Here is a 14,185-nt window from a genome sequence, read left to right as displayed (position 1 = left end):
GATTCCGGCATCGGGGCGAGGAGAGCACTCCTCCCAGGAGCATTGGAGAGTAGTGCAGACGGCCATCTCCTCCTCAAGGCCGCAGATGACAAGCCCCCAGTCGACGGATCCGGACCTCTTAGAGTCAGATCCACTGCCCGCCATGCTGGAGTAGGCCGGAGTTCGCCAAAAAGGATCTATGTGAGGAAGGGAGTGAAGTGGAGTTGATTGGCTAGGGTTTGGTGTGGAGAGTGGATAGGGATGAATATATGTGGGGTCGGGTGGGCCATAGTGGGTCGGATTTGACGCGGCGGACGCGTCCGGGCGTCCTCATAGCCGCCCCACATATGGGCTGGGTATGGGGATTGCCTGTCAGTCCAGGCGTTTGGACTGCGCTTGGGGTGGCCAGTTGGGTGACAATTTTGCGCTCGGACGGTGACAGGACAGGCCGGGCATTTGGGGCGGATATGTGGCGTTCGGTTGTTATGCTCTAAGGAAGGAGACTGGCAATGAGGATGATGGAACAAAAACAATTCCCTGTGAAATAGTTTGGTGACTGGCTAGTTAAATCTGGAAATGGCCTGCACTTGTTGAGTTAGGCTCAAGATGGGAATGGGGCGAGTCGGCCAGCTAGGTCGTTGACCCGACCCAAAAATTCGAAGTCAATGGGTCATGTGGGTCGGTCTCAAACGAGATTTGGGTCAACATAGCTGGCACCGAGTGACTAATTGGTTTAGTGGGTCAAACCACCTTATAGTCTTACTACTATACTGTATCTCACAGCAGCTGCAATCGTCGTCGCGACGGGGCCAACACTTGTGTATATGAACAACAAAATTGTGTTGATATGTTTCGGCAAGATGCACATGTACAAAACCACAAGCAAACGACTTGATTTTTTTTTTGTTAACCACGTATTAGAAATCTTAATTTTACACGGATTCCATTAAACTGTGCCTAATTTTAACATCCTGTTTGTCCAAGACAATGTAAAGCAAGAATTTGAATCGACACGAAATATTGAGCCAACGAAGTCGCTGAGTATTCTTTATATGGGTCGACCCATGGCCTCTTAAATTGACCTTGGGGCCACAAGGGCCAGGGCCAGGTCGGCCCATTCCCATCCGGAAATTTGGCTAAACAAGTGCTATTCAGATCGCCCAAATGAGCTAAAATTTGGTTATCGAATTCGCAGGTGTGTAAGTGCCACATTTCTACTGCATTCATGGCAGTGGTGCATATTGCCGAGTGCCCGGCTTTCTTTTGTTCAAGGAATTTTTCTTTAGGCCCCAGACCAGCGACTGAGAATATGAAAAATCATAACAAAGATTATTACTCAAAATGTAAGATGTTTTCCAACACTACATTTTGAGACAGAGGGAGTACATTTCATATTTCAAAAGTCAATATTTTACAACAAAGCTTCCATAATTCACAATCAGCATGCACAACACGTTCCACGGCAGTCTAACCATTGCATACGTTCCACAGCAGTCTAACCACGTCAGCAGATCTGAAGCAAAACAGCCTAACTAGTTCACAGGTCTGAAGCAAAACGGTAGTCATGGATCTTAAAACACAGAGCTGTCCGAACAAAGCATTGCCTGCAAGCTGGGAGCCCACGCTATTGGCTCTACAAATCTCTACCTGGTGCTAGGTATCCAACGTGCAATACATCGTCCCGACTGCATTACATTTACCGCAACTCACATCAGTTAAGAGAAAAAACTAAGGCACACTCAAAAATGAAACAAGAATTGGGACAACTAATGTGAGAAGAAGCTCACGAAGCTGCTGCTCTCCACCAGGTGATTTCAGAAACAACAGGAATGGATTCTGCATCACAGTGTAGCAAAATCCTTGTAACATCAGATATAACGCAGATCAAACACGCAGCAGATGACACAGGAGAAGCATAGCCAATGCTACAATGTTGCACTGAGATCAGAAACCAAAACTACAGTATAAATTTGAAGCAATGACTTGTTTCAAACTAAACCTCAACACAGCAGTAGAATGCAAGCATACCAAATACTAGACTGCTAGCAGATAGTCAGGAATGGCAGCATTTTGCACTGTGTTGCTGAGCACCATTCCAGAAGTGGATTTTTCACCTGTTTACAAACATTCTGAACTATAGTACAAATTTTAAAAGCTAACCAAATGATGAAATGCTCTATGTAGGTAACTTAATTTAGAGATCACAGACATAACATAGAACTAGCAACACAGTGATACGTGTTCGACATGTATGTAAGGAGCTACACTATGTTTCCATCAGTCAAAACTTCTACCTATAGGCTAGTTAAACAAAACAGGAAGATGAACTAAACGCTGTGCTTTTGCCATAGATGATAACAAGCATCATTTGCTACTTGACATCATCAATATACACACAATATGCAACACCCGAGTGCAGATATAGTTGAATACCAGTTAGCACAACATGCCCGGACAGATCACTCCTAACCAAAGATGTGCAGAACAACAGCAAAATGGGCAATTCATAGTTGATCAAAATGATATTTATTTGCAACAATCTAATGAAACTAGAAACATGGCATCAACTGGCATAGCATCAATACAAGGTAATGATATCTAAATTCCTCAAATTGGGTATCAAGCAAAGTCGTATTGCAGCAACTAACCGATATCCACAAACATCTCACATCACATTCATATCATGATGTCTATACACGAGCCGGAGCAAAGCATCAACATTCTAGAATTTGCGAGGTAAAGCACAGAAATCAACCGTATCATCCTAAGCAAATCAGTCTTAACACTCTTATATAAATTATACTGAAGACCCAATGGAAGATGCAGAGAATAAAGAGCAACATGGGCATTTCCTAGATGATCAAAGTGATTGTATTTGCCCCATTCAACTCATCCGGCTAACTTAAACACGACATCAGTCATCAGACAACATCATTCAGCATGAAACCTGAAACATAGCATAAAATATAGTGCAAGTACGCAACCATATCAAAATTCCTTAACATAACAGTAAAAAACACAAATCGAGCAACTACCCAGTAGTAGTCTTAAAACATCTCACAGCACATCATACCACAATATCTTGCCAAGGTCCGGAACTAATCATACGGAGTCTAAAACTGGGGAGGTAAAGCAGAGAAAACCACCCAATAGACGACGATCCTGCAGGCCGATCAACGGTAAGACTTCTGGAACCTCGCGCGGGCGCCGCGACCACCGAACTTCTTGGGCTCGCAGCGACGGGGGTCGGCGACGAGGAGGGTACGGTCGTAGCGGGCGAAGATGTCCTTGACCTCCTTCTTGGCGGCCTCGTCGACATACTTCTGGTAGTAGGCCACGAGCGCCTTGGCGACGGCCTGGCGGATGGCGTAGATCTGGGAGGTCTTCCCGCCGCCGCGGACGCGGATCCTCATGTCGATGTCCTTGAAGCGGGAGCGGCCGGCGAGCATGATGGGCTCGAAGGCCTTGAGGCGGAGCATCTCTGGGCGGATCAGCTCGATGGGGGCGCCGTTCACCTTGATGAGCCCGCGCCCTGGCTTGGTGTACGCGACGGCCACCGCCGTCTTCTTGCGCCCGAAGCACTGGACCGTGCCCGGCGTCGGGCGGGTGAGGACGGCAGCCATGCTTGCGGTGGTGCCTGGTGAGAGCGCGGCGGCGGCGGCGGCGGCGGGATCAGGGAGGAGCGGCGGCGGCGTAGGCAGGTGATTGCGAGGGGTGGGCGATTTTATACTCCGGAGGCGTTGGGGTTTGGTCAGTCAGTGAAGAGCTGCATGGGCCGTAATATGTTGGGCCTTCTCTCGGGCTAGTCATTTGGTCCTTGTGTTAGAAAAACCCACCGACCGCCAAGCCATAGGACATGTATACAAAGAGAGAGGGATGATGGAAGTACAACATGCCTACAGATTGTAATTGATTCATTGTAATCATTTCCCTCACTCGGTCCTTGCCAGGCAGCACAAAGCAATGCATGTGGCATGTTCATTTGCAATACGAATCGATGCCAGTACAAAGGAATAACGGACCATGCGCCATTGATTTAGGTTGCATCTTAAATAGCATTTTTTTAATTAGTTAATAGATAAAAATAACATCATATTCAAATTCTACACGTTTCTCTAATCGGATTTCATATATAACATATTAAAATTGGAGTCAGGATTTAAAAGATATGATTATTTAAAAAATACAATATATTTATTCCAGGTGTATTGTGGGTTGATTAACGCAAATATTAGGGAATGTAAAAAAAATTAAAACCAATTCGTTGTGACTTAAAGTTGGACAGCATGTTGATTAGTATAAAAGTCATGGTTTTTTTTGGTAAAATGAGAAAAACAATTCGTCACGCCTTAAAGATGGACTACGGGTTGATTTCAACAAACTGTAGAGGCTTTTCGCAAAAATGTGCGACGGATGAATAGAAGCCATACGTGCTTTATTATTAGGTACAGATTAGTAGGTATCGATATACCGAGATAGGTTTTCTCCCCGCTTTATATATAAAGCAAATCGCCAGAAGCACAAACAAGGTCTCACAAAGTAGCATATACACCCCATCAAAGTATGCAAATGAAAGGTTCCACACAAAGGGTTCTGCTGAGTGCACCAGCTCAACAAGCCCTAAGGAAAGGAGAAAAAACGTGGCAGATGCCACACAGAGGACCAGAGAACTAGTCTGGGTTCGGTGTAGGGGGGCAAAAAGCGGCGGCGCCAACCGAAGAGCGAACGCTCGTAGTCTTGGAGTGAGAGTGTCGATGGTGTTGCGGTCCGGTGCGCGACTAGGCGGCTTCCGCAGCTGCAAAAACCACACATTTTGTAAATGGCATCAATAGGCTGACAAAAAAGGAGATCGCTCTATAACAAGCTTGTTGCATATTGTCCACAACGTTCAAGTGAGGATCCCAATCCCCAACCACCTAATGTGGCGGGACCCACCGAGGATGCTTGCAATTCCTCAGATAAGTCGGGGAAGTTTGAATGACACCACTCGCGGCCCATAACTTCCTTGAAACAACTCAAAAAAAAGAGTGGTAGTGAGGAGGAATATGTGATTGGAGTCCTCATCCGTGTCACATAAGGGGCAAATGCCATCCCCGAGGCCATTTCTTTTGTGGACCTCCACCCATGAAGATACTCGGTCGCGAACCCATTGTCATAGAAATATCCTAATCTTTAACGGGAGCCTAACCTACCATAACAGGGTAAGAGGTTCTGGCCCTGGAGAGGGCGCATTGGCCTGGTATAGTGACCTAGTCGAGAAAGGTCCGCTATGCTTAAGACACCATGAGACTTGGTCCGGCTCAATGCATGGGGTGTGAAGAGCGAGACAGTCCGGCATATCCTACCAAGCCGCCTAGATCAATAAGGACAGTCTCGACAAACATGCAGGGTTCAACACACATGGAGAATAACTTTGGAAACCACACGACAAAGGGGTGGGTACTAACCCACCGGTCAAAACTAGAACTGGGTCAACGATTCGGACCCCACCAAGATCAAGAACCCAATGCGAAGGAAAGGTAAAAGTTGGATGAGAGATTGCCAGAACTGGCAGCCTCCCGACCGTTGGCGGAACGTCGGCAGTTGGCCACGAAGATATTTGGCCTTAATAGGTCCAACCAAAGACCACCCTTGTTATTAGCGATGCACCACAACCATTTTATGAGCAGAGCAATATTCATTTTTAGACATCATGATGCCCAAACCACTCTGGTCCTTCAGACGGTAAATGTCGGTCCAATGTCACTGGTGGCTGGCCCAGTTGCAAAATCGAGGGCATCGTCGCCGGAGTTCGTCAAGCTCTCGTGTCGATAGTCTAAAAAACTCTCATTCACACCTCCTATTTAGCACGCAGGTCGCTGCCGACCTAGCGCATACCCCCTCATGCGATGTGCATTCGTATGGGCCGGCCTATTTCCCGATTTCATCTCCACCGGTTTTGGGAAGGTTCTAGAACCTTCCTCGAATCGGTTTTTTCTTTCGGTTTTTTCTTCTTTTTGTTCTTTCTTATTCTTTTTATTTTTATTTTCTATTTTCCTTTTTCTTTATCCTTTTCAATCTGCGAACATCTTTCAAATACGTGAACATCTTTTGAAACCGTAAACATATTTTGAAATCATGAACATCTTGCAAATACATTAACTTTTTTTGAAATCGTGGACATTTTCAAATTCATGATTTTTTTACAAATTTGTAAACTTTTTTCATATTCATGATTTTTTGGAATTGCATACATTTTTGGAACACCTAGACAATTTTTTTGTACCGGCGAGCATTTTTTTAAATTTGGGAATAATTTTTTAAATTCAGGAATAATTTTTATTTTTGACGAATATTCTTTTGAGTTCATGAATACTTTTTGAATCAGCGAACGTTCTTTTAATTTTTTGAACATTTTTCAAAATTTTGGAACAATTTCTAAACTCCCGAACATTTATTGAATATTATGATCATTTTTAGAGATTCATGAACAATTTTTTATATTGTAAACATTTGGTATCACGAATATTTTTTGAATAAACAACAACGACGACGACGAAGTCTTTTGTATTCATGAGTCCTTTGTATTGTCCTTGAACATCATCAATGATATGTATCAATAAGTATGTGACTTGTTTGTGGAACTATGTATTGTATGATGATTGTTCTAATGGTCCCTAGTTGATAAGGTTATGCGGACACATATCCTTGACTAGTATACGACTCGGTTGATGACTATGTTTCACAAGTCATGTGCATGGAGATGCTAAACCGATAGTATGGACTCGGGGATGGAGATCATCGAGTCAGACAGACCCACTTTGAGACGCAGCGAGATATGGTCATCTGTTAGTCTCAAGTACAATGTCTATGCCATGTCCTAGACCTGAGGTCCTCACATGTTCTCGGATGAGGATCGACTCACTTAGGGTATATCAAACGCTACTCCGTAACTGGGTATTCATAAAGGTAGCTTCCGGGTGAGTCGTGAGACATGCCGCGAGACATGATTGACCAAGATGGGGTTTGCCCCTCCTATTTGGAGAGATATTCTCTGGGCCCTCTCGAGTGATCAGATTCGGAAAGCATGGCCATGCGACTTGGGTTAAGTGTTAACCTAGTTCAGGAATCTGTATCACAGTTTCGAGAAGAGAGGTCGAGCTATCACAAGGGTGACAAGTACTCACCTTGAGCTCGACAACAAATATCGTGAGGCAAACGAGGTTCGTCAAACGACTTTACGCACACATGGGAGTTGGCACGTTCTGCTAGGAGCCGCTACCAACTATCGACTTGGTCGTGTCCATGCGTACGTGAACCTATAGGGTCGCACACTTAAGGGGTTGCAGCCTATTCAGATTGGATCCGAGTGGAAAATGGATGTGGACTCCTAGTGGGCTCAAGCGTTGACCCCACCTCAGAGGTCTATATAAAGGGGAGTGGGCGCACCACCTAGGGTTGATCTAATCTGACCCTGGTTAGCCACTGCCACTCCCCACGCCCATGCCGCACGACCGGACCTAGCAGTCTGTCACTTGACGCTACTCCCCACACGTGTGGATACCTTGGAGGCATCGCATCTGCGGTGCTTGGACGAACCGTTCGAGGGAACCGCGAGGTGCTGTTGGCAGGAGATCACCGTCCACGGGTCTTTGCTATTCGCGGGAGATCACCATTCATGGGTCTTCGCTATTCGAGGGAGATCGGCGACGCGAGGAGGAGATGGCCCGGGAGATCGGCTACACGCATCACCAACTCTACTTTCGATGCGGTGACTGCGCGTCTAGTGGTAAACCCGATCTTGTAATCTATTTCCAGCAGCATGATCTTGGGTGCATGGCAGAAAATTTTATTTGGCGCTAGCATAGCATACCGCGTGTTCCAACACAAACAAGTTTAGGTAGACTAGAGATGAAACCCATAAAATCTTGCAACCAACTCGTGGCTCTAGCACATGGATAGTTAGCTTCTACGCACCCCGTCCATAGCTAGTTCTTTGGTGATACTCCAATGCTTCAGGTGTCTCTTAATGGCCTCCTCCCATGTCAAATTCAGTCTACCCTGAATTTTCTTTGTTGGGAACGTAGCATGCAATTTCAAAAAAAAAAAATCCTACGCTCACGCAAGATCTATCTAGGAAATTCATAGCAATGAGAGGGAGAGAGTGTGTCCACGTCCCTCATAGACCAAAAGCGGAAGCGTTTGACAACGCGATTGATGTAGTCGAACTTCTTCTCGTTCTGACCAATCAAGCATCGAACGTACGACACCTCCGAGTTCTGCACATGTTCAGCTCGATGATGTCCCTCGAACTCTTGATCCAGCAAAGTGTCGAGGGAGAGTTTCGTCAGCACGATGGCGTGGTGACGGTGATGGTGAAGTGATCCGCGCAGGGCTTCGCCTAAGCACTACGACAATATGACCAGAGATGTAAACCGCGGAGGGGGGCGCCACACATGGCTAACAATCGTTGTTGTGTGTTCTAGCGGTGCCCCCCGTTATATATATATATATATAGGTTGGAGGGGAGGAGAGGCAGCCAAGGGGGCGCCCCAAGTAGGAGGAATCCTACTTGGGCGCCTCCCAATTCAGCCTCCCCCCTTCCATATCCATCGGGAGGGGGAAGGAAGGAGGAGGGGGGAAGGAAGGACGAGGGGATCTCTCCCATTCCTTTCTCCCTTCTCTTCTTTCCTTCCCCCTTAGTTTGGCCTACATGGGGCGCACCAGCCCCTTAGGGGTCGGTCTGTCCCCTTCTTGGCCCATTAAGGCCCATGTAGTTGCCGGGGGGGATGCCCAGAACCCTTTCCAGTGACCCGATATGTACCCGGTACCCCCGGAACACTTCTGGTGTCCAAATACCATCGTCCAATATATGAATCTTTACCTCTCGACCATTTTGAAACTCCTTGTCATGTCCGTGATCTCATCCGGGACTCCGAACAACATTCGGTCCCCAAATCACATAACTCATATAATACAAAATTGTCATTGAACGTTAAGCGTGTGGACCCTACGGGTTCGAGAACTATGTAGACATGACCGAGACACCTCTCCGGTCAATAACCAATAGCGGAACCTGGATTCTCATATTGGTTCCCACATATTCTACGAAGATCTTTATCAGTCGTACCATAATGACAACATACGTTATTCCCTTTATCATCGGTATGTTACTTGCCCGAGATTCGGTCGTTGATATCTTCATACCTAGTTCAATCTCGTTACCGGCAAGTCTCTTTACTTGTTCTGTAATACATCATCCCGCAACTAACTCATTAGTCACATTGCTTGCCAGGCTTATTATGATGTGCATTACTGAGAGGGCCCAAAGATACCTCTCCGATACTCGGAGTGACAAATCCTAATCACGATCTATGCCAACCCAACAAACACCTTCGGAGATACCTATAGAGCATCTTTATAATCACCCAGTTATGTTGTGACGTTTGATAGCACACAAGGTATTCCTCCGGTATCCGGGAGTTGCATAATCTCATAGTAGAAGGAATATGTATACGATATGAAGAAAGCTGTAGCAATAAAACTGAACGGTCAACATGCTAAGCTAATGGATGGGTCTTGTCCATCACATCATTCTCCTAATGATGTGATCCCATTCATCAAATGACAACACATGTCTATGGTTAGGAAACTTAACCATCTTTGATTAACAAGCTAGTCTAGTAGAGGCTTACTAGGGACACGGTGTGTTGGGGATATAACTATTGGGTTGACCCGCCCAGGAGGGGCCGGGTTATCCTAATGGCGGTTCATCAATACAAAGCCCATGATGATGTTGAAGATGGCGGTTCATGAAGAAGACTTACTAAAAGGGCCCAAAGCCCAAAGGCGGCTTAAGACCCATAGGTGTAAACCGCCATATGTGTATAACTTATATTGTAAGGCAAGTGTAATTAGTCACCGGGCCGGACACGTTGTTTATGAGCCGACCAGGACTCTGTAAGTCACGGGGCATCAACCTGTGTATATAAAGGGACAACCCGGCGGTGGCTTAGGGCAAGAGACAACCGATCGAAAGTTAGGTCAAGCGTATTCACTCCCTGGTAATCGAGACATAAGCAATACCACCTCAAAATGGATTAGGCCTTTACCGTCACCGCAAGGGGCCGAACCAGTATAAACTCCCTGTGTCCTTTGTCCCATTTAACCCCTTTAAGCTAACCTAGTTGCGATGGCTCGACGACTAAGTCCTCACACTAGGACATCTATCGTGACAATTCCACGATAGTTGGCGCCCATCGTGGGGCCAGCGCATGGTGGTTTTGATTCTTGAAGGGCAACTTCGAAGGGATCAAGGGATATGATGTGGGCCGGATGACCAAGAGTCGCCGCGGCAAGCTCTGCATCGACGATGCAGGCTGGGGCCCCGAGGTTGGCTCAATTGAGTACGGGTATCGGGTCCCCTTCGGCGGAATTCACGTCTTCATCTGCAAGATCGGCGAACCGGGCCCTGAGCCGGACATCTGCACCGACATCATCGAGACGGCTCAGCGTGCACGACCCGCCCAGGTTCAACCCACCGTAAAGCACGCCTTCGTTGGATTCATCCATGGGGTGGAATTTGAGGAAGGATCCATGTCTGGTGGTGAGACGGCCATCTATTCTGATGGTGAGTCATCGACGTGCGAGACTACTTCTTTGTATCAACTGCAAGACGACGGGCTTGGGGGCTTTCCAATGGCGATAGTATTCCGGACCCCTATGAGCCACCAAACCCGGTTGCGATTTTCATGGCCGGTACACAGCCCAGGGCAGAATTCTTTGACTGCAGCGGCAATAGTTTCCGGGTCAGCAACGACGACAGCGGCCGGGGCAGGTGGCCCTGCGCGCCTGCCGGCTCAGGTCTTGTCCGACATATTGGACACCTTGACAACATTGTTAACAACAGAAGTTAACCCGGCAAATCAAACTCAGCATAATGCGGAAGTTGCAAAACTGCGAGATGAGATAGCTCAGGCTAAGGAAAATCTGGCGGATGAGGACGCGAGGATGACTGTGGAGTGGGCTGCACTGGATGCTCAGGCATAACGGATCCAGGCTGATTCATTCCGGCTCTCGTTGGATCAGAATGCTTCAAACGAAGTCATGAGGAGAAGGCACCAGAGTCGTCTTCCTCCGGTTTACGAGGCAAGGAACCTCTTCAACACACCTGGTGCAGAGACCAGTGACTTGTCAGAGGTAAACCGGGTGATAGCTGCTACCTCTTGAGCATGCGTTGGTTTTCCCTTGAAGAGGAAAGGGTGATGCAGCAAAGTAGCGTAAGTATTTTCCTTAGTTTTTGAGAACCAAGGTATCAATCCTGTAGGAGACTACACGCAAGTCGCCTAGTACCTGCACAAACAATCAAGAACCTTGCAACCAACGCGATAAAGGGGTTGTCAATCCCTTCACGGCCACTTGTAAAAGTGAGATCTGATAAAGATAATAAGATAATTTTTTTTGGTATTTTTATGGTATAGATTGGAAAATAAACATTGCAAAATAAATAGTAAACCAGAATTATAGATTGGAAAGTTATATGATGTAAAGTAGACCCGGGGGCCATAGGTTTCACTAGTGGTTTCTCTCAAGATAGCATGTATTACGGTGGGTGAACAAATTACTCCCGAGAAATTGATAGAAAAGCACATAGTTATGATGATATCTAAGGCAATGATCATGAATATAGGCATCACGTCCGTGACGAGTAGACCGAAACGATTCTGCATCTACTACTATTACTCCACACATCGACTGCTATCCAGCATGCATCTAGAGTATTAAGTTCATAAGAACGAAGTAACGCATTAGGCAAGATGACATGATGTAGAGGGATAAACTCAAACAATATGAAATAAACCCCATCTTTTTATCCTCGACGGCAACAATACAATACGTGTCATTTCCCTTTTTGTCACTGGGATTGAGCACCGCAAGATTGAACCCAAAGCTAAGCACTTCTCCCATTGCAACAAAGATCAATCTAGTAGGCCAAACCAAACCGATAATTTGAAGAGACTTGCAAAGATATCAAATCATGCATATAAGAATTTAGAGAAGAATCAAATAATATTCATAGATAATCAAGTTCATAAACCCACAATTCATCGGATCTTGGCAAACACACCGCAAAAAGAGTTACATCGAATAGATCTCCAAGAAGATCGAGGAGAACTTTGTATTGAGATCCAAAGAGAGAGAAGAAGCCATCTAGCTAATAACTACGGACCCGAAGGTTTGTGGTAAACTACTCACACATCATCGGAGAGGCTATGGTGTTGATGTAGAAGCCCTCCGTGGTCGAACCCCTCTCCGGCGGAGCGCCGGAAAAGGCCCCAAGATGGGATTTCATGGGTACAGAAGATTGCGGCGGTGGAAAAGGTGTTTCGTGGCTCTCCCCAAAGGTTTCAGGGTATAAGAGTATATATAGGCGAAAGAAGTAGGTCGGTGGAGCTGCGAGGGGCCCATGAGGGTGGGGGAACGCCCTCTTGCCTCGTGGCTTCCTCGCTGCTTCCTTGACATCCACTCCAAGTCTCCTGGATTGCGTTTGTTCCAAAAATGATCCCCGCGAAGGTTTTATTCCGTTTTGGATTCCATTTGATATTACTTTTCTGCGAAACACTGAAATAGGCAAAAAAACAACAATTTGCACTGGGCCTTCGGTAAATAGGTTAGTCCCAAAAATAATATAAAAGTGCATAGTAAATCCCATTGAACATCCAAAACAGATAATATAATAGCATGGAACAATAAAAAATTATAGATACGTTGGAGACGTATCAAGCATCCCCAAGCTTAATTCCTGCTCGTCCTCGAGTAGGTAAATGATAAAAACAGAATTTTTGATGTGGAATGCTACCTAACATAATTTTCAATGTAATTTTCTTTATTGTGGCATGAATGTTCCGATCCAAAAGATTCAAGACAAAAGTTTAATATTTACATAAAGATAATAATACTTCAAGAATACTAACTAAGCAATTATGTCTTCTCAAAATAACATGGCCAAATAAAGCTTATCCCTACAAAATCATATAGTTTGGCTATGCTTCATTTTCGTCACACAAAAATGATCTCATCATGCACAACCCCGACGACAAGCCAAGCAACCGTTTCATACTTTAGTAATCTCAAACTTTTTTCAACTTTCATGCAATACATGAGCGTGAGCCGTGGACATAGCACTATGGGTGGAATAGAATATAATGATGGGGGTTGTCTGGACAAGACAAAAAAGGAGAAAGTCTCACATTGACACGGCTAATCAATGGGCTATGGAGATGCCCATCAATTGATGTCAATGCTAGGAGTAGGGATTGCCATGGAACGGATGCACTAGAGTTGTAAATGTATGAAAGCTCAACAAAAGAAACTAAGTGGGTGTGCATCCAAATTGCTTGCTCACGAAGACCTAGGGCATCTGAGGAAGCCCATTGTAGGAATATACAAGCCAAGTTCTATAATGAAAAATTCCCACTAGTATATGAAAGTGACAATATAAGAGACTCTCTATCATGAAGATCATGGTGCTACTTTGAAGCACAAGTGTGGAAAAAGGATAGTAGCATTGTCCCTTTTATTTATTTTTATTTGGCCTTTTTTTATTTGGCCTTTCTCTTTTTTTTGGGACCATGCTCTATTAATGATGGTCATCACACTTCTATTTATTTACAACTCAAAGATTACAACTCGATACTAGAACAAAGTAAGACTCTATATGAATGCCTCCGGCGGTGTACCGGGATGGGCAATGAATCAAGAGTGACATGTGTGAAAATATGCATGGTGTCTTTGCCACAATTACGATGTCAACTACATGATCATGCATGGCAATATGACAATGATGGAGTGTGTCATAATAAACGTAAAGGTGGAAAGTTGCATGGCAATATATCTCGGAATGGCTATGGAAATGCCATAATAGGTAGGTATGGTGGCTGTTTTAAGGAAGATATAAGGAGGTTTATGTGTGATAGAGCGTATCATATCACGGGGGTTGGATGTACCAGCAAAGTTTGCACCAACTCTCAAGGTGAGAAAGGGCAATGCACGGTACCCGAAGAGGCTAGCAATGATGGGAAGGTGAGAGTACGTATAATCCATGGACTCAACATTAGTCATAAAGAACTCACATACTTATTGCAAAAATCTACAAGTCATCAAAAACCAAGCATTACACGCATGCTCCTAGGGGTATAGATTGGTAGGAAAAGACCATCGCTCATCC

The 14,185-nt window shown here is 45.4% G+C and overlaps 1 protein-coding gene across 1 annotated transcript; it reads right to left on the bottom strand.

Annotated features, from left to right (window-relative positions):
- Nucleotides 1-2,913: 2,913 nt before the first annotated feature.
- LOC125508640 (small ribosomal subunit protein uS9) lies at nt 2,914-3,696 on the bottom strand. The gene has a single exon (XM_048673397.2). It carries the CDS (start codon nt 3,600-3,602, stop codon nt 3,153-3,155), a length of 450 nt encoding a protein of 149 aa, XP_048529354.1. The 5' UTR covers nt 3,603-3,696; the 3' UTR covers nt 2,914-3,152.
- Between the last annotated feature and the right edge of the window lie 10,489 nt (nt 3,697-14,185).

Source organism: Triticum urartu, chromosome 5A (genome assembly GCF_056163025.1).
Source record: "Triticum urartu cultivar PI428250 chromosome 5A, HENAU_Tu73, whole genome shotgun sequence".
Classification (NCBI taxonomy): Eukaryota; Viridiplantae; Streptophyta; class Magnoliopsida; order Poales; family Poaceae; genus Triticum; species Triticum urartu.
This window is presented reverse-complemented; position numbering and strand designations above follow the sequence as displayed.